Source organism: Oncorhynchus kisutch, linkage group LG21 (assembly GCF_002021735.2).
Source record: "Oncorhynchus kisutch isolate 150728-3 linkage group LG21, Okis_V2, whole genome shotgun sequence".
In the NCBI taxonomy this organism is placed as follows: domain Eukaryota; kingdom Metazoa; phylum Chordata; class Actinopteri; order Salmoniformes; family Salmonidae; genus Oncorhynchus; species Oncorhynchus kisutch.
Genome location: NC_034194.2, coordinates 15,114,739 through 15,135,268, shown reverse-complemented (window position 1 = coordinate 15,135,268; position 20,530 = coordinate 15,114,739). Strand labels below are relative to the sequence as shown.

The following is a 20,530-nucleotide window of genomic DNA, read 5'->3' as shown; positions in this document are numbered from 1 at the left end:
TTAGCTAGATAGCTAATCAGCTACTAAATTAGTAAAATAAATGTGCATTTGTTTTGCTAAACTGCAGAGCGTTTTAGACAATTAACTTAATAGTTTAGGGGCCACAGTGGAGAGGGTCAAGAGCTTGACGTTCCTTCATGTCCACATCACTGAGGACTTAACATGGTCCTCGCACACCAGCACAGTTGTGAAGGCACACCAGTGACCCTTCTCCCTCAGGAGGCTGAATAGATTTGGCATGGCCCCTTAGATCGTTAGGAACTCTAACAACTGCACCATTTATACATTTTTGCAAAAATAAAATACAGATTTTTACATAAGTAGTCATACCCAGCCTTGGGTATGACGCTATAAGCTTGGCATGCCTGTATTTGGGGAGTTTCTCCCATTCTTCCCTGCAGATCCTCTCAAGTGCTGACAGGTTGGATGGGGAGTATTTTTCAGGTCTCTCCAGATATATAGTTTTATTTTTTACCCCCGTACGGGCTCGAGAGCCATGCACACTCAAACACAACCCAACCAAGCCGCACTGCTTAACACAGCGCGCATCCAACCCCGAAGCTAGCCGCACCAATGTGTTGGAGGAAACACCTAGCGACCTGGTCAGTGTGCACTGCGCCTGCCCTGCCACAGGAGTTGCCAGTGTGCCATGAGACAAGGATATCTCTACCGGCCAAACCCTCCCTAACCCGGACAACGCTAGGCCAATTGTGCATGGACCTCCCAGTCGCGGGAGACAGAGCCTGGGCTCGAAACCAGAGTCTCTGGTGGCACAGCTAGCACTGCGATGCAGTGCCTTAAACCACTGCACCACCCGGGAGGCTCTCCAGAGATGTTTGAATGGGTTCAAGTCCGGGCACTGGCTGGGCCACTCAAGGACATTCAGAGACTTGTCCTGAAGCCGCTCCTGTGCTTAGGGTCATTGTCCTGTTGGAAGGTGAACCTTCGCCCCCAGTCTGATGTTCTGAACACTCCTCCATTGATCATCCTTGATTCTACCACTTGATTGGAGTCCACCTGTGGTAAATTCCATTGATTGGACATGATTTGGAAAGGCACACACCTGTCTAAGGTCCCCCAGTTGACAGTGCATGTCAGAACAAAAACCAAGCCATGAGGTTTTCATCAAGGATCTCTGTACTTTGCTCTGTTCATCTTTCCCGCAGCCCTGTCTAGTCTCCCAGTCCCTGCCGCTGAAAGAAATCCCCACAGCATGATGCTGCCACCACCATGCTTCACCTTAGGGATGGTGCCAGGTTTCCTCCAGACATGACACTTGGTTTTCAGGCCAAAAAGTTTAATCTTGGCTTCATCAGAGCAGAGAATCTTGTTTCTGGTCTGAGAGTCCTTTAGATGACTTTTGGCAAACTCCAAGCGGGCTGTCATGTGCCTTTTTATACTGAGTGGCTTCTGTCCTGCCACTCTACCATAAAGGCCTGATTTGGCGGAGTGCTGCAGAGATGGGATAACCTTCCCTAAGGACAATCTCCACAGAGGAGCTCTGTCAGTGACCATCGGGTTCTTGGTCACCTCCCTGACCACGGCCCTTCTCCCCGATTTGCTCTGTTTGGCCAGGCAGCCAGCTCTAGGAATAGTCTTGGTGTTTCCAAACTTCTTCAATTTAAGAATAATGGAGGCTGCCTGTGTTCTTGGGGACCTTCAATGCTGTAGATATTTTTGGTACCCTCCCCCAGATCTGATCTGTGCTTCGACACAGTCCTGTCTCAGTGTTCTACAGACAATTCCTTTGACCTCATGGCTTGGTTTTTGCTCTGCCACCTGTGGGACTTTATATAGACAGGTGTGTGCCTTCTTCAAATCATGTCCAATCAATTGAATTTACCACAGGTGGACTCCAATCAAGTGGTAGAAATATCTCCAAGGATGATCAGTGGAAACAGGATGCACCTGAGCTCAATTTCAAGACTCATAGCAAAAGGTCTGAATACTTATGTAAATAAGGCATTTCTGTTTATTTTTCATACGTTTGAAAAATGTCTAAACCTGTTTGTTTTGTCATAGGATACTGTGTAGATTGAGTGGGGGGGAGGGGGTGCATTTAATCCATTTTAGAATAAGGCTGTAAGTAACAAAGTGGAGAAAATGAAGGAGTCTGAATGCTTTCCCGAAGGCACTGTGTATATTGCCATGAGTATTTATATATTCCTGCTACCAGCCTATCACGCCTACACTGACACTCATGCGCACACACCCACCCACCACTTATACTGCTGCCATACTGTTTATTATTAATCCTGCTACCAGTCACTTTCTCCTAATCCCTGCCTCCATGTACACATCTTCCTAAATACTCCAGTATCCCTGCACATTGTACATTTGGTACTGGCACTAATCCTGTGTATATAGCTTTTTTTGTTGTTATTAACTATTTTTTTTAATTGAATACAGACGAGCCTGTTGTGTAGGGCTTGCACTATAAGCATTCCAGTACTTGTGCATGTGACCATTTTTAAGCTTGAACTTCAAAGAATGCCAGGTGTGTTTTATTATAGGCCTAAAGTCATAAAGCTTTTGGAGAGCCTAATGTTAGAGTAGCTGTAAAATAGTTTGGCGTCAGCTCAAAGTCCCAACCTGAGTTCAACCTGACGAGAGTAGAGTAAACAGGGGTTCACCCATAGAACGCTGATATTGTTTTGCCTAGCTATGGAACGAAAACAAAAATGGACACGGAGACGGATGAGATGATGCTGCTAACGATGTTTTCTCTAGATGTGAAATCGACCAGTTTTCAGGGATGAAACAGAAATGTTATTTCACTAGATCTCCTAGTGAGATCAAACTGTGCTTCTCTGCAAATGATAGTTGCTATGACTGCCCCCTGGTGGTTTTGACTGGCAAGAGCGTGAAGGGTCTGACAAGCCAGTGGCCTACTGGAATCCAGACCCATACTTGACCTGCTGCCCGTCGGCAGCATAAAATCAGTACGATGGACCCCAAACATGAACAATGAATCAGACGCAACTAAGATTACATAACGCTGTGCAAATGTCTAATTCTCTGACACGGTATTCCATCTGTACAGGTCGACAGGTACGCCTCACTGAAAGTGATTTAGACTTTTTCTGATCATTTGTAAATGAGGAAGTAAATTAGGATTGCGCAGCAGCCTGGGATCGAGATGTACGTTTTTAGGCCTAATCCCAAACCTGGCCACGCACAGTGTTCCTCCTCAGGTTAATCTGCCAGCTGTCCTGTGCGTTGCTGGACCGAGCTAGTTCTCCCAATCTGAGTGTTATAGCTGGGACACAGTGTTGCGTTCCTCCCAGTTGAGATCCCACGGACCTGCTGGGGGAACAGGAAACCAGGTGGAGTGGGGCGAGGCCTTTCCTCCTCTCCATTACTCCCTCCATCTCTGGGGGTCTCCAGCTCAGGTTCTCCAGGCCAACAGCAGGTGCTGTCTGAGAACGGACCACACAGGGTAAGTGATTTAAAAAATATAAAAAAACATTAAAAAAAATAATTAAAGAAAATAAAATGACACTGGTCAATGGTTCCATGTCTGCCTGTGGTGGAGGGAGGGATCGTATCAAGCGTTGTTTTAGAGGAAACTGTCTCCTTCCGTATCCTGAGCTCAGCCATACAAAAGACAGGCATTCCCAGCCTTGTTTCAAAGTGGTGATTAACATTTACGAGCTATGGGTTTAATTCAATAATTAATGCATCTGTCGTTTAAAAAAAAATTAACTGCTGCGACAAACCTATAGCCTACCGGAGACGTGCACAAAAAGTGTTGGTATGACCAAGTATGGGCAGTTGGCACACATTTTTAAACGAACACGTGGACGAAAGATCCTCAAATGTTTGATCAGTAAGCAGGTTAATGTTTGACAGAGCATTTGATCAGTCTCAAGCTTGACACTGCGTTTAGGTGAAGGTTGCTGGGAGATGACGGGTATGAGTAGGTCAACACACTGGCGGAAAGCGAAGCAGCACACAGTGGCTGCATGAGCACCGGTTTTTCTTGGCTTCCTGATCATGATAGTCGACGTCAGCCCATAGCCCGAGGGGCTGGAAAAGGGACACCAGCGAATGACCTTTAGTGACCGAGCACCTACAGTAGTGCTTTGGAAACGGGTACAGCAGGAGTCATCAGAAGCTTGACCATGTGCAGAACACTGAGTCCCTCTGCTCTGAACACCCTTATAGAGCAGGCAAATGTAATGCCTTCCAGCAGGGAAGGAGAGAGGAGAGGGAATGAGCGAGGCAAGTGCAGTGTAGTGTGTAGAGCAGACCTGGGTTCAAATAATATCGATAATCATTCAAATACTTTTAGCTTTTGCTTTAGTCTTCCTGCAGTGCCAGATGGACACGGTTTGCCCTTTTGTAACTATGCTATTGGTTCCATTGCACCGGGCAAGCTCTATCGAGACCTCCATAATGCAGTGATTTTAAAATAGTATTTGAACCCAGGTCTGTGATTGTGTAGTGTACAGTGAGGCCCAGGTGTGGACTGGAGTAGTGGACTTTGGCCCTCCATGGGAGCTGGAGGATTAACCAACCAACCGCTCTAATTATTGGTGTAATTGCTAGGAGCTCTGGTAATGTCATGATTAGGGCATTTCTCATTACTGCTGGGCTGGTCTGGCCTGGAGGTGGGTGTCTGGGTAGGAGGCAGTGCCAATGAAGCACCAGACAGGAGAGAATGGAGCCGCTGGCAGCCTATGCCGGGTGTTATAACATTTGTCAGTGTAACACCAAGGTGCTCAGGCCGAGCTGGACAATATTGGCCCTCCTCCAAATGGAGACTGGCTTCCTGTGAGCTAAAATGGGCTGATCAGTTTAGTTCTGTAATGACATCTCTCCGATAGTTCTCTCTCAGACCGTGCTTGTCTGTGGGGACAGGGGATGACTTGTCTCTGGTCATTGTCAAACCCAAAGAGCCCTGTTTCCTTGGCAACAACGGCACAGATTTTGACTGCTTTAATACTATTGGTTCGTGGTCATTATAATAATGAATCTGAGAGAAACTACAGATTTTTTTTTTCTGGACTGAATCATTGATTTTTTTTTCCCCCCTTAACATTCTGACATGACTTGAAGAGATATATGTGTAATGTCTTTCCATGACGTCTGTCTTAGAGCAGTAAACACTCTTTTGTGGGCTGAACGTAAAGGGAGAGGGGTTTTAACAACTGCAGTAGTTGTTTCAGGATTGTGGCCGTTACTCTCCCCTTGGGGCACATTTAACGTCAGGGCCTGGCCTGCTATGTTCAAAAACATGCTCAACATATGGAGCCTGGTGTGTTAAACCCATTAACCCCTACTCCAGTATACTCTCCTCCTCTCTTGGATACAGCTCTGCTCCAGTCAGTTAGCCTCAGTCTACTCTTTGTCTCTGTGACACCAGAGGCTTTATGTTATACAGATACTGTACAGTGACAAGAGCTTAGTCGTTCTACAGTTACAGCACACAATCTGAGTTCGTCCCCCTTCGAGTCGGAGGTGAATGGGTCTAAAATGAGTCCGACAGGCTGATCATAATGCGACGTGGCTGTGCTGGCTGGTGGTGTTGAGGCTGCGTTGCTCTGGCGCTGTGCTCCATTTACTCCCCCCCCCCCCCCCCCCCGATGGAGCCCTGACTGGGGCTTATCCTGAGATGTCTGGGCTGCAGCATGGGCTGTGCTGGGGATGTGTGAGCCCTGCAGGACGGGTCTGGACCTGGGCCAGTTTGTCAACATCAAGCAGCTTAGCCTCCCCAGATCAAACCCAGGAGCAGGGACAGAGGCCATGGTCAGGACCGACGGGTCGGCTAGAGTTACTTGGGGCAGCCAAGCCAAGCAGCTCCTCATAGGAGTTAGCCTACTTCTCTGACCATGCTCCCGAACCCCTGTGTAGTTGTAATAACATGAACAAAAAGATTTGGGTTTTATTTTTTGTGTCGACAAAGCTGAAGTGTAATTGAGGGTGCGTTTTAGGCAGTTGTGGGCTACGTCACAACCTACTTCTGGGGTATTGTAATCTTTCTAGGGAAAGTAGAAACCAGCCAATTCTGTTGCTCAGTGAGCGCCACCTGACACTGAAGTCCATAGATGTTGAAATTTGGTCCGTCCGCCCTGGTGTTGATTTCAATATCCAGTCATCCACAGATGTCTTTTTTTTTGGGGGGGGGGGATTGATTTCAACGTCCACAGACCTAGACGTATAATGGCTCTGAGCTGAGCTCCACATGAAGACCGATTTACTGTTACCCCTTCACCCTCTAACCCCCGATCACTCTGTGCTAGGTTACACTATATCAGGTGAGTGGTAGTACAAGTCATACTGCATGGGAGACTAGTCTTGGGGATGGTGTGTCTTTTTATATAGCTTCAGATCTGTATGTCTTCCTTCCATTGAGGCATTGGATGTATGGCGGATTTACAGCATATCATTGGTGCTTCTGCCTTAAGCCATTTCGTCACGTGTTTGCACAACCATAGTCCGACTTGCAAACAGTTTGAGCACCGTATGTTCATAGATTTGGTATTCTATACCCTCCTATAAACTATTGGATTAGCATCGCTGCGGTTTGGATCCTTACAGTATGTACAGTTGAAGTTTACATTACATACATATAGAGCCAGCAGCATACCACCCTGCATACCACTGCTGGCTTGCTTCTGAAGCTGGTCCTGGTCAGTCCCTGGATGGGAGACCAGGTGCTGCTGGAAGTGGTGATGGAGCGCCAGTAGGAGGCACTCTTTCCTCTGGTCTAAAAAAATATCCCAATGCCCCAGGGCAGTGATTGGGGACACTGCCCTGTGTCGGGTGCAATCTTTCGGATGGGATGTTAAACGGGTGTCCTGACTCTCTGAGGTCATTAAAGATCCCATGGCACTTGTCGTAAGAGTAGGGGTGTTAACCCCGGTGTCCTGGCTAAATTCCCAATCTGGCCCTCAAACCATTACGGTCACCTAATAATCCCAGTTTACAATTGGCTCATACATCCCCCTCTCCCCTGTAACTATTCCCCAGGTTGTTGCTGTAAATGAGAACGTGTTCTCAGTCAACTTACCTGGTAAAATAACGGATAAAATAAACAATACATACACTTAGTTTGGAATCATTAACTCGCTTTTCAACCACACCCACAAATTTCAAGTTAACAAGCTATAGTTTTGGCAAGTCGGTTGGGACGTCAACTGTGTGCATGACACGTAATTTTTCCAACAATTTGTTTACAGACGATTATTTAACTTATAATTCACTGTATCACAATTCCAGTGGGTCAGACGTTTACATACACTAAGTTGACTGTGCCTTTAAACATCTTGGAAAATTCCTGAAAATTATGCTTAGAAGCTTCTGATAGGCCAATTGACATAATTTGAGTCAATTGGAGGTGTACCTGTGGATGTATTTCAAGACCTGCCTTCAAAATCAGTGCCTCTTTGCTTGGCATCATGGGAAAATGAAAAGAAATCAGCCAAGACCTCAGGAAAATAAATTGTAGACCTCTACAAGTCTGGTTCATCCTTGGTAGCAATTTCCAAATGCCTGAAGGTACCACGTTCATCTGTACAAACAATAGTACGCAAGTATAAACACCATGGGACCACGAAGCCATCATACTGCTCAGGAAGGAGACTCGTTCTGTCTCTTAGAGATGAACGTACTTTGGTGCGAAAAGTGCAAATCAATCCCAGAACAACAGCAAAGGACCTTGTGAAGATGCTGGAGGAAACGGGTACAAAAGTATCTTTTGTCCACAGTAAAACGAGTCCTATATCAACATAAAAAAGCCAGACTACGCTTTGAAACTGCACATGGGGACAAAGATCGTACATTTTTGAGAAATGTCCTCTGGTCTGATGAAACAAAAATAGAACTGTCTGGCCATAATGACCATCGTTATGTTTGGAGGAAAAAGGGGGAGGCTTCCAAGCCAACGAACACCAACTGTGAAGCACGGTGGTGGCAGCATCATGTTGTGGGTGTGCTTTGCTGCAGGAGGGACTGGTGCACTTCACAAAATAGATGGCATCATGAGATGGAAAATTGTGGATATATTGAAGGAATATCTCAAGACATCAGTCAGGAAGTTCAAGCTTGGTCACAAATGGGTCTTCCAAATGGACAATGACCCCAAGCCTCCCTCCAAAGTTGTGGCAAAAAGGACAACAAAGTCAAGGTATTGGAGTGGCCATCACAAAGCCTGACCTCAATCCTATAGAACATTTGTGGGCAGAACTGAAAAAGCATGTGTGAGCAAGGAGGCCTACACACCTGACTCAGTTATACCAGCTCTGTCAGGAGGAATGGGACAAAATTCACCCAACTTATTGTGGGAAGCTTGTGGAAAACTACCTGAAATGTTTGACCCAAGTTAAACAATTTAAAGGCAATGCTACCAAATACTAATTGAGTATATGTTAACTTCTGACCCACTGGGAATGTGATGAAATAAATAATTATCTTTGCTATTATTCTGATGTGTATGTAAACTTCCGATTTAAATTGTAAGTGAGCTAAGCTTTCCTCTCAGGTAGGATGGCACACTGTACTTGGTGTGTGTGTTACGGACCTGTGTTCAAATCCGTGTATGAGTTTCTGGTATTTAAAATAATTTCTGTGTATTTGAGTATTTCCAAACCCTTTTAAATATTCAACTACTTGTCTTTTCAAATCAAAAGATATCTCAATACATACTTTGAATGTTTGAACGTAATTGAGATATTATTTAAAATATTTGAACCAAGACCCCGTGTCCACAAAGCATCTCTAATGTCTTTTTTAAACCTGTGTCAAGACAACAACAAAAATCCCAGCTCAGATTAGGTTTTAGAATGTTAAGACTATGCCCTGACAAAATCTGAGCCAGGAGTAAAATAAACTCCTAAAAGTTTCTCGGCTCGTAATCACGACAGTTTGAGATACTGCAAAGGAAAGTTAGTGACGACGCTCATTGACATTGGTTATTCCCCATTTGCAGCAATCTGTGACCTCTCGTCCATAGCACACTTCAGACAACCACGGTGAATGTGACTGTACATCAAATGTTGCAACGGTCAGGGAGGGACTGGGACCAGAAATCGTCCCTGGCATTGCTTTCATACCAGCTCATTTATTGCCTCGAGGGAAATGGTGATCATTTTCCGCAAATCTCCCAATTTAGACAGGCCCATTGGGATGACAATGGACCAGCCCATCTGGCATTTGGCAGAATTTCCCAATGGCCAGTCCATCCCTGGTAAAACGTTTATCATTTTTGCCTGACATGATCACTTTGCCTACTCTTAATTATGGCCTAATATGTTGGCATGCGGCTTTTGTATTTCTTTTTAACCAATTCTGATGCTTGTTAAGTCTAATTTTGATCATATTACATATCAACACGCGTCACTCCCGTTTTAACAACTCCAAATCACTTTGGCACAGTAGGCATCAAGTCACTTGTCTTTATTGCAATACTGTTCAATGTTTGAAACGTATAATCTAACACAATCAAAGACACAAAATGGGTTTAAAGTATTCAGGTATATCGTTGTCAAAATTGCTGCATGTAAAGTCTAGATTATTCATGTTTTGATCATGGAGAAATATCAAAACATTATTTGAACAACTCCAATGCAATTGCATTGTGTGGCAGGAACCACTGACTCGCTGCATTTTTCTGTTATCAAGACACCTGCTGGTAACTTGTTAGGACCGCTCCATGAGGGTGTCCGAAATGTGTCAACTAAGTGAGACTATTATGGGGCTTCATGCATTAGCTTTTATTCTTACTCATACGGTTAGGAGTAAAGGATCTCTAGGTCATAAGTGCTGAGAATAGAGTCCTATAGGTGTGGTTGAGGTCTCTTCTCCAGCTCTGGGTTGTTTGGTGTGGGGGGAAGCCTGTCCTGGCCTGTACTGAAAAGAGAGCTCATGCCATGGCTACCTAGCTAGTTTCCATGTTGCTAGGCCTAGAATATATTATGAGTGGCTTTTTGTTTGACGAATCAAGAGAATTCATCTGTGGCGATATTGGATTCTCTGCTTTGCCATTTAGTAGTTACTTTCCGTTGACTTCGGTTAATAAGTAGCCAAACCCTCAGCTAATGGTCTAAAATGTGATGGTTTTTAGTGTATTGGCTCAATTCAGGTCCTAGCCACTCTCTTCCATTAACTAGAACCGTTTGGCACCCTGTTAAGAGACGGTGTGCAGCTAGCTACTCTTAATGTTGCTGCTTACTGCCAGGCAAGAGCCTAGAGGGTGGACAGACGGACAGACTCGCCATGTGAAAGGACACACATTTCGTCCTGTTTTCATCCTGGGCTCAGTCAGTGAATAACAGCACTTGTGTAAGCAGAATAACTGCCATACTAGCAAAATCTATAAAAAAATTGCTGCTTAGAACTGCTACTCGGAGTCATTAAATAAATTGCATAATAATCACATGGAAGTTATTTAGATGCTATAAATGTCTTTGAGCAAGAGTGTTCATTGACCTCCACTGAAAAGTCCAATGTGCCCTCCTTAGTTGCACAGTGCGGACTTGCAAGAGGGAGATGCAAGCCCAGGGTAACTGAGTGTGAGGGGATTGTTTCTTGGCGTGGGGTAAGGTAGGTCTGGTCTGGTTGCTGCTGGGTTCACTGGGTTCACCATCCACAGTCTCCGAGCACAGGAGAGGGAGGGGGGGGGGGGGCTAGGAAGTGAACAGAGACTTAGACCAGCTCTGACCAGTGTCTGTCTGTCTGTCAGTGACTGCACGGTTGGGGCCTCCGGCTCTAGCAGGATGTCACCTGGAAAAGAGAGCATCATCCTGATATTACATTTTCAATTTGGAATTCTTCCCTTCGTCTGAAGTGTAAATGCTTTTTAAATGGGGAAAGCCCACAGATGAAAACGGGACAGCAATTTCCTGTTGTCTTTTGTGACATTCTTCTTAGTTTTTGTTCAGTTCGGTCCATGTATTACAGAATGTAGGCTAAAGTGGTACGATGTCTGAGAAAATGTGAGACGACTCTTAGAATGTCTAGGAGTTTGTTCAGTTGGGACCTCAGTACTTCCCTTTGAATGTGGCCCTTAACCTGTTTTTTTGTTGACTGCACCTAGCCTACGTCAGGATGTTTATTTCCACAGTGAATATAAACAACTAGAGGGGATTCCAGGATATTAAGCAATAGTGTTCAATTTTCTATGCAGTGTGACAGTACAGTGAAAGGCTTTTGTTGCAAGCTCTATCCCCAACAATGCAGTAATCAATAACAATGTAATACTACAAATAACAAGGTAGAACAAAAACAATGACATATGAAGAACATGATTAAGTAAGAATACTATATACAGGGTCCGTTCCAGTACCATATTTACAATGTGCAGGGATACTGGATTGATATAGGTAGCTCTGTATATGGGGTAAGGTGACTAGGCATCAGGATATATGACAGAGTAGCAGCAGCAAATCCTATCTAACTTTATTTGCCACATGCGTTGACTACAACAAGGGTTGACTTTACTGTGAAATGCTTACTTACAAACCCTTAACCAACAGTGCAGTTCAAGAAGAAGAACATGTATACCAAGTAGGGTAAAATAAAATGTAATAATAAAAAGTAACAAGAATAACGAGGCTATATACAGGGGGCACTGGTACCGAGTCAGTGTGCAGGGGTACAGGCTAATTGGTGTAATCTGTACATTTAGTTGGGGGAGAAGTGAGAGGGGGGGGGTGGTGTCAATGTAAATTGTCCGGTGGTGATTTTTCTGAATTGTTCAGCAGTCTAATGGCTTGGACGTAGAAGCTGTTGAGGAGCCTTTTGGTACTAGACTTGGCGCTCTGGTACCGCTTGCCGTGCGGTAGCAGAGAAAATAGTCTAACTTAGATGACTGGAGTCTGACAATTTGATGGGCTTTATTCTGAAACCGTCTATGGTATAGGTCCTGGATGGCAGGAAGCTTGGCCCCAGTGATGTACTGGGCTGTTCGCACTACCCTCTGGAGTGCCTTACGGTCAGATGCCAAGCAGTTGCCATACCAGGTGGTGACGCAACCGGTCAGGATGCTCTCGATGGTGCAGTTGTAGAACCTTTTGAGGATCTGAGGACCCACTCAATCTTTTCAGTCTCCTGAGGGGGAATAGGTTTTTGTCGTGCCCTCTTCACGACTATCTTGGTATGTTTGGGCCATGATAATTTGTTGGTGATGTGGACACCAAGGAACTTGAAGCTCTCGACCCGCTCTACTACAGCCCCGTCGATGTTAATGGGGGCCTGTTCGGCCTGCCATTTCCTGTAGTCCACGATCAGCTCCTTTATCTTGCTCACATTGAGGGAGACGTTTTTGTCCTGGCACCACACTGCCAGTTCTGACCTCCTCCCTATAGGCCGTCTCATTGTTATCGGTGATCAGGTCTGCCACTGTTGTGTTGTCAGCAAACTTAATGATAGTGTTGTAGTCATGTTTCACACTGCAGTCATGGGTGAACAGGGAATACAGTAGGGGACTAAGTACACACCCCTGAGGGGCCCAAGTGTTAAGGATCAGCGTGGCAGACGTGTTGTCTTCTCTTACCACCTGGGGGTGGCCCATCAGGAAGTCCAGGATCCAGTTGCAGAGGGGGGTGTTTAGTCCCAGAGTCCTTAGCTTAGTGATGAGCTTTGTGGGCACTATGGTGTTGAACTCTGAGCTGTAGTCAATGAACAGCGTTCTCACATAGGTGTTCCTTTTTGTCCAGGTGAGAAAGGGCAGTGTGGAGTGTGATTTTGAGATTGCTTCATCTGTTGTATGCAAATTGGAGTGGATCTAAGGTGTCCGTGGGGGATGCTGTTGATGTGAGCCATGTCCAGCCTTTCAAAGCACTTCATGGCTACCGACGTGAGTGCCACGGGGCGGTAATCGTTTAGGCAGGTTACCTTCACTTCCTTGGGCACAGGGACTATGGTGGTCTGCTTGAAACATGTAGGTATTACAGACTCGGTCAGGGAGAAGTTGAAAATGTCAGTGAAGACAATTGACAGTTAGTCTGCACATGCTTTGAGTATACGTCCTGGTAATCCGTCTGGCCCAGCGGCTTTGTGAATGTTGACCTGTTTAAAGGTTTTGTTCACATCGGCTACTGAGCGTTATCACAGTCATCCAGAACAGCTGGTGCTCTCGTGCATGCTTCAGTGTCTAGGATTTTTATTTTTTTTGCCTGGTTGCACAATTTGGTCAAACTGATTTTAAGTTAGCCTGCATTAAATTCCCCGGCCACCAGGAGCGCCGCTTCTGGGTGAGCATTTTCTTCTTTGCTTATGTCTTTATAGCGTTGGTTGAGAGCGGTCTTAGTGCCAGCTTCGGTTTGTGGTGGTAAATGGACAGCTATGAATAATGGAGTGCGGTCGATAGCTTATCGTAAGGGTACTTCAGGAGAACAATACCTCGAGACTTCTTTTAATATTAGACATTCGCAAAAGACACACACCCCCACTGCCGGTGGGTGGAAAATCCCGCCAGCTCTATATTGTCCGTTTCTTCGTTCAGCCATGTCTCGGTGAAACATAAGATGTTGCTGTTTTTAATGTCCCGTTGGTACGATAATCTTAATATTAGGTCATCAATTTTATTTTCTAACCATTAGCAAGAGGAATGGAAGGCATTGGGAGTTCACTCACTCGCCTCCGGATTCTCAGATTCTTTTCTGGCGTCTTTTCTTCACGCAAAAGGCGTGGATCTGGGCCTGTTTCCCGGTGAAAGCAGGATATCCTTCTCGTAAGACTCGTTAAAGGAAAAGGTTTCTTCCAGTCTGCGATTGAGTAATCGCTTGTCTGATATCCAGAAGTTATTTTCGGTCATAACAGACGGTAGCAGCAACATTATGTACACTAAGTTCTGCAAAAAAAAACTGCACAATTTGGTTGGGAGATTGTAAAACATGAGCCATGGTCTTCGGCGCCATCTTGGTTCAGTAGCGTATATGATGATTGCACATGAGTGAGTGTGTGTATAGCCAGTGTAAATATGTGTGTGTGTGTGTGAGAGCAGATACTGGAGTGAGTGTTTTTTGTTGGAGTCTGTGTGTTGGGGCCCTGTGAGTGTGCATAGAGACAGTGCAAGAATAAAATACAAAGGTCAACTCAGTCCGTGGAGCTATTTAGTTAGCAATTCAGCAGTCTTATGGCATGGGGGTAGAAGCTGTTCAGGAGCCTTGTGGTGTCAGACTTGCTGTGAGAAGTCTATAGCTTGGGTGGTTGGTGTTTTTACATTTTTTTTATTTTTAATGATTTTCCGGGCCTTCCTCTCACTGCCTGATATTGAGGTCCTGGAAGGCAGGGAGCTCGGCCTGAGTGATGTAATAATAGCCTAGTAGCCAAACAGGCTATGCTATGTAATGCAGCTTAAAGTAGTGAATGTTCCTACCTGCTTTTAGTATGGAAGTCTCTGCAATAAACCCACTCAAGGTACCCATGCAACTCCGGTCACTCTATAAGATGAAATGTCCAGATGAACATTTGGCAGAGGGGTAGATCCAATAGCGGAGATGACTACAAATCAAATCAAATCAAATGTATTTATATAGCCCTTCGTACATCAGCTGATATCTCAAAGTGCTCTACAGAAACCCAGCCTAAAACCCCAAACAGCAAGCAATGCAGGTGTAGAAGCACGGTGGCTAGGAAAAACTCCCTAGAAAGGCCAATACCTAGGAAGAAACCTAGAGAGGAACCAGGCTATGTGGGGTGGCCAGTCCTCTTCTGGCTGTGCCGGGTGGAGATTATAACAGAACATGGCCAAGATGTTCAAATGTTCATAAATGACCAGCATGGTCGAATAATAATAAGGCAGAACAGTTGAAACTGGAGCAGCAGCACAGTCAGGTGGAAGTTGAAACTGGAGCAGCAGCATGGTTTGCTAGGTTTGCCGTATTGTACATTGCTCTTCCTTATTATTTTCTTTTTTTTTGTATCGGCGTTAGCACAGCATACATGATCCCAATGTTTGTTTTAAGACGACAGCAAACTGAAAAAGATTGTGCTGATTTATTGGTGCATTGAACAATGTTGCGCTCTGTAGTTTAAAAACTCTGTGGATAGTGCTAAAACAATGACGTCATATTTATTATTTATTATTATTATTTATGCACATATTGCTTTTATCACAAACTGAACGATTATTAACCCCACTACTGAGTCTTTTGAGTCAGTAAATGTGACAGAACCAATGTCATGGCCTTATGTTTCCATCCCTAGGGTTGGCTTAGCACTGTTAGTGCCTGGGGCCTCATTTATCAACCGGTGAGTACATGTATTACTAAATTCGGGCCTACATGGAGATCCTAGAATTTGCGTGCGCCACAAATGATTGGGATTTAATTGTCGCACTCAACATAAATCAGAGCCATATTATATTTGTGCGGTCGTGAACAAGCACTGCAAACCCGCCTGGGAAACCGCCCTCATTCACCTTTTTATGGTAACACAAACTTGCTCCATTTTCTGTATGATTTAGAGATGTAACTGGGTCATGATAGTTCCTAAAAGAAGGCGCAATGGCAAATCTGATCACATTTCTGTCGAGGCGGAGTGCTGCAGTGACTTTTCCAAATGACAAAATGCATGCCGCCTAGCGAGTGCCTACACTGGCCCCGCGTTCTGCAAGATCGATTGGCCTATCAAACAACTTAAGAGTAAACGCCACAGCCCACACTTCTATACTGATTTTTAAATATTTTGTTCATCAGAACATGATTGTGTTTCTATCTGCCTTGGTATAGGCTCTGAAATGAAATAGTCCAGGCTATGGTGCCGCGCGCTCCTTCAGCAATACTGTAGCCTACGCTTCCTGTCAAGGCTACTGGCCTATTTACTTTCGATCATGCTTGGCTGTTGAATGAGCGATTTTGATAAATGGTAGATTTGAGATTTGCGTGGAGATGCACACTTTCCGGTCAAGTTCAACATTTTATAAATACCAACCTTGCAAGAAAACTGGCACATGCAAGGTTTTAGAGTATTTTTGTGTGCGCACGGTCCTTGATAAATGAGGCCCCTGGTCCCATATTTGTTTGTGCGGTCTTCTCAGCTCTTATTGTTGCGTTGGTTTACGCTGTTTTGCTAATCTGGTACCAGGCTCAGATCTCCTTAGCAGCGGTTTCCTCTTGACAATGTTAAGAGTTATCTGTTCCTCCGTTATAACTGTAGACTGCCACATCTGTTGGTATTTACCCTCCATGCTTAGGACAATACCATTTGATTTGAGTTAAAGTGTATTTACATTTTTACAGGGACAGTGCGCATTAATCAACGTTTCAGTAAAAGTGACGGTTTTAACCAGCCGGCTCATTTTAAACCACAGTCCCTGGGCAGGTTATTAAAAACAATAACAATACAGACAAACAACGAGTAGTGAGCACATGCAGAGCAACATAGGACAAGCAACACGTAGACTTGTTTTTGATAGCTCGGAATGATTTGTTGTGTATACTCTTCACGTTCACTGATGTGGGGCCTAGTCTTATCTATGGCGTTATCGACACCGGTGATTTTTGCACTGTGACGGATTGTCATCACAAGTTTGATCTATTTGTACCATCTGGAATAATAGAATTAGCCTAGCAGGCAGCCTGCAGAGAGGAGGGATTCCTCAAATGGAAAAGGGGAGTATAAATTGAGGCATGACCAAGGCTCTCCCCCCTGGGTGGAATGGAAAAGAGAAATCCGAGACCTTTAAACTTGGAATCCGTAATGGTGAAACAGCCACGTCTGTTTGAGATATTACAACAACAAACACCGGTTTTTTTCTCCTCTCCCTCTGACACCATTTTACGTGTGATGGGAATTATGTTTACAATGTTACGCGACGCTCCTCAGCGCGGCAACATAAAGGATACCAGTGGTGAGGTGGCCAGTGTCGCTGTTCCCCCACTACTGCTGAATCCGTCTTTAAGGCAGGGATTGACATTCAGGTCTGAATTATTTTTGGGTTGCCCTAAGATTATGATGGGTTAGGGGTTTGAATCAGAGATATTAGCACTGGAGTTCACTCAAAGCAGGCTCAATTTACCGTAAATGGTCTGTCTTTTACTTAAACAATGGGGAGGAACCAGAAAAATCATTAACGAAATTGCCGGGGGGTGTGTGTGTGTTCTTCCACTGCCTTTGGGAGAGGGAAAAACAAGCAATCTCATGTTTGCTTATTTCCTATGATAAGAATAAAGGCCGGAAACAATATTTCTTCAGCTCCATGCTGTGTTTATTTATTCCAAGGAGGGATCCGAGAGAGGGTAGTTATGGCCATGGTGGTAGACTAAGGCCTGCCGGGGACCCAGATAGAGATCAGACAAGCAGAACAGCTCCATGGGTCTATATGTCGACTACGACTGTTGTTCACACCTCTATTAGACTGCTTTCTGTTAGTCCCTGTAGTAATTTACCTGCACAGTAAACAAGAGGAATAGGTATATTCCACACCGGGCACAGATGTCAGTTCAACGTCTAGTTTTTTAATTTACATTGAGTTGTCAACTAAAATCACAATGTCATTGGATTTAAATGAAAAGTTAGGATTTTTACAAATCCCAAAAGTTTTCCAGGTTGGTTCAATGTCATCACAGATTATTTTTTTGGCGTGGAAACGACGTTGATTCTACCAGTTTTTGCACAGTGTGTTCTCTCTTCTGACATGTATTTAGGTGGTTTTTTTGTCATGAGGAACTGTAAGGGTTATTTTTCCGTATCTGTTAGAAGGACATGGTATGTAGTGTGTATTTGGTGTTGATATAAGACTCAACTGTTTTCCTGATCAGCGCTTCCTCTTTCCTCTCTCTCTTCCTGCTCCTTTGTCCTACTACTAGTGCTCTTCACTACTGGTTTGGGTGGTGCTACATGTTTACATCAAGCCTCTGGAAAATTCTAGTTTACTGTATTCTCTAATACGTTGGTTAGGATTCAGATATTAAGGTCACTCATCCTCTTCCTTTAGGACTGTCGTGTGTGTAGATTAACGTGGTCTATTCCATAGGATCAGTCAGTTTTATTTATTTATTTTTAACCTTTTCTTTAACTAGGCAAGTCAGTTCAGAACAAATTCTTATTTACAATGACGGCCTAACGCAGACGACGCTGGCCCAATGGGACCCTCAATCACGGCCAGTAGTGTGATACAGCCTGGAATCGAACCAAGGTCTGTAGTGACACCTCTAGCACTGAGATGCATTGCCTTAGACCGCTGTGCCACTCGGGGGCCCAAACATATCCTCTGGTTTAGACCAGAGGATTTTTTTTGTTTAGATAATGCTCAGAGGACAAAAAGAGTCACTTAACTAATCAACCCAGGAATGAAGCGTAATGCAGAAAACTATCGATTGTACAGTACCAGTCAAAAGTTTGGACACATACTCATTCCAGGGTTTTTCTTTATATGGACTCTTTTCTACACTGTAGAATAATAGTGAAGAAATCAAAACTATGACATATCACATATGGAGTCATGTAAGTAACCAAAAAAGTGTTAAACAAATCAAAAATGTATTTTAGATTCTTCAAAGTAGCCACCCTTTGTCTTCATGACAGCTTTGCACACTCTTGGCATTCTCTCAACCAGTTTCACCTGGAATGCTTTTCCAACAGTCTTGAAGGAGTTCTTACATAAGCTGAGCACTTGTTGGCTGCTTTTCCTTCACTCTATGGTCCAACTCATCCCAAACCATCTCGATTGTGTTGAGGTCGGGTGATTGTGGTGGCCAGGTCATCTGATGCAGCACTCCAACACTCTCAACCTTGGTCAAATAGCCCTTACACAGCCTGTAGGTGTGTTGGGTCATTGTCCTGTTGAAAAACAAATGATAGTCCCAATAAGCGCAAACCAGATGGGATGGCATATCGCTGCAGAATGCTGTGGTAGCCATGCTGGTTAAGTGTGCCTTGAATTCGAAATAAATCACAGACAGTGTCACCAACAAAGCACCATCACACCACCTCCATGCTTTTTCCTGTGGGAACCACACATGCAAGAGAGCATTCATTAATCTTCTCTGCATCACAAAGACACAACTCCTCAGACCAAAGGACAGATTTCCACTGGTCTAATGTCCATTGTTCATGTTTCTTGGCCCAATAAAGTATCTTCTTATTGGTGTCTTTTAGTAGTCGTTTCTTTGTAGCAATTTGAGCATGAATGCCTGATTCACGCAGTCTCCTCTGAACAGTTGATGTTGAGATGTTACTTGAACTCTGTGAAGCATTAATTTGAGCTGCAGTTTCTGAGGTCGGCAACTTGAATGGACTTATCCTCTGCAGCAGAGGTAACTCTGGGTCTTCCTTTCCTGTGACGGTCCTCACGAGAGCCTGTTTCATCATAGTGCCTGATTGTTTCTGCAACTGCACTTGAAGAAACTTTACTAGTTCTTGAAATGTTCCGTATTGACTGACATTCATGTCTTAAAATAAGGATGGACTGTCGTTTCTCTGCTCATTTGAGCTGTTCTTGCCATGAAATGGACTTGGTCTTTTACCAAACAGGGCTATCTTCTGTATACCACCACTACCTTGTCACAACACAACTGATTGGCTCAAACGCATTAAGAAGGAAATAAATTCCACAAATGAACTTTTAACAAGGCTCACCTGTTAATTTAAATGCATTCCAGGTGACTACCTCATGAAGCTGGTTGAGAGAATGCCAAGCAAAGCTGTCATCAAAGCAAAGGGTGGCTACTTTGGAGAATCTCCCATCTCAAATATATTGGTTATTCTTTTGGTTACTACATGATTCCATATGGGTTATGTTCTACAATGTAGAAAATAGTAAAAATAAAGGAAAAGCCATTGAATGAGTAGGTGTGTCCAAACCTTTGGCTGGTATATGTGTACATAAGCCTAAAAGCTTAACATGAACCTATATGGAGGAAGGTTTTACTTACTCACCTCTTCTTTGTTGTCATGTATTGTTCATAATTTGTAAAAACCTGACTTTAAAAAAAAAGTTTGTTTAGTGGGGCAGCCAGAAGAGGAGTGCAGCGCTTCACCTCACACTCCAGCAACATTTCCCATGTAACAACAAAGCCTGTGTGAACAGTTAAATATTGCCGTTATTATTATTCGTATACTGTAATGTAACACGTTGCCTAACCCTCATATCTCTCTCTGTCCTGCAGCTTGGGTGGGCTCCCTCTCCATGGGGATGATCTTCTTCTGTTCTCCCATCGTCAGCGTCTTCACAGACTTGCTGGGCTGCAGGGTGACAGCTGTGGGCGGAGCCGCCGTGGGCCTGGTGGGACTGCTGGCCAGCTCCTTCGTCACGTCAGTACTTGTATAGCTACCCTCCTCATCAACCATTCTGATGTGTTGTGTCTAAACGCTATCAGGTGTTTGTGTGTGTGATACAGGAGCTCAGCCTGCTCTCAGGTCCTCTATTTCTAGACCTCTCACGAGATGGCACAATACCAAACTCTCAACCATTTTAATCTACGTACATGCATACATACACTACTACCACAATAATAATAATAGTAGTTGGCTCCGTGTCAGTCAGGCTATTGCCTGACTTTGAACAACACCTAGAAAATCCCCCTTTGGATCTCTTCTCTGGGTGGTCTTTAAAAAAAAAATGTATTATAATTTTTGTCAC

General features: G+C 44.3%; 1 protein-coding gene and 1 long non-coding RNA gene across 2 annotated transcripts in view; one reads left to right on the top strand and one right to left on the bottom strand.

Moving 5' to 3' along the window:
• slc16a10 (solute carrier family 16 member 10) overlaps window positions 1-20,530 on the top strand; it is a 61,389-nt gene that overhangs the window by 17,956 nt on the left and 22,903 nt on the right. The window contains exon 2 of the mRNA XM_020454845.2: window positions 20,058-20,202. Coding sequence (XP_020310434.2) covers window positions 20,058-20,202 — 145 coding nt within the window. The remainder of the gene's footprint in view (window positions 1-20,057; window positions 20,203-20,530) is intronic.
• On the bottom strand, window positions 9,381-20,061 carry LOC116356189 (uncharacterized). Its single transcript, XR_004204664.1, has 2 exons — window positions 19,828-20,061; window positions 9,381-10,725 (listed from the first exon to the last, which is right to left on the bottom strand). It is a non-coding gene; the product is annotated as an uncharacterized LOC116356189 (long non-coding RNA).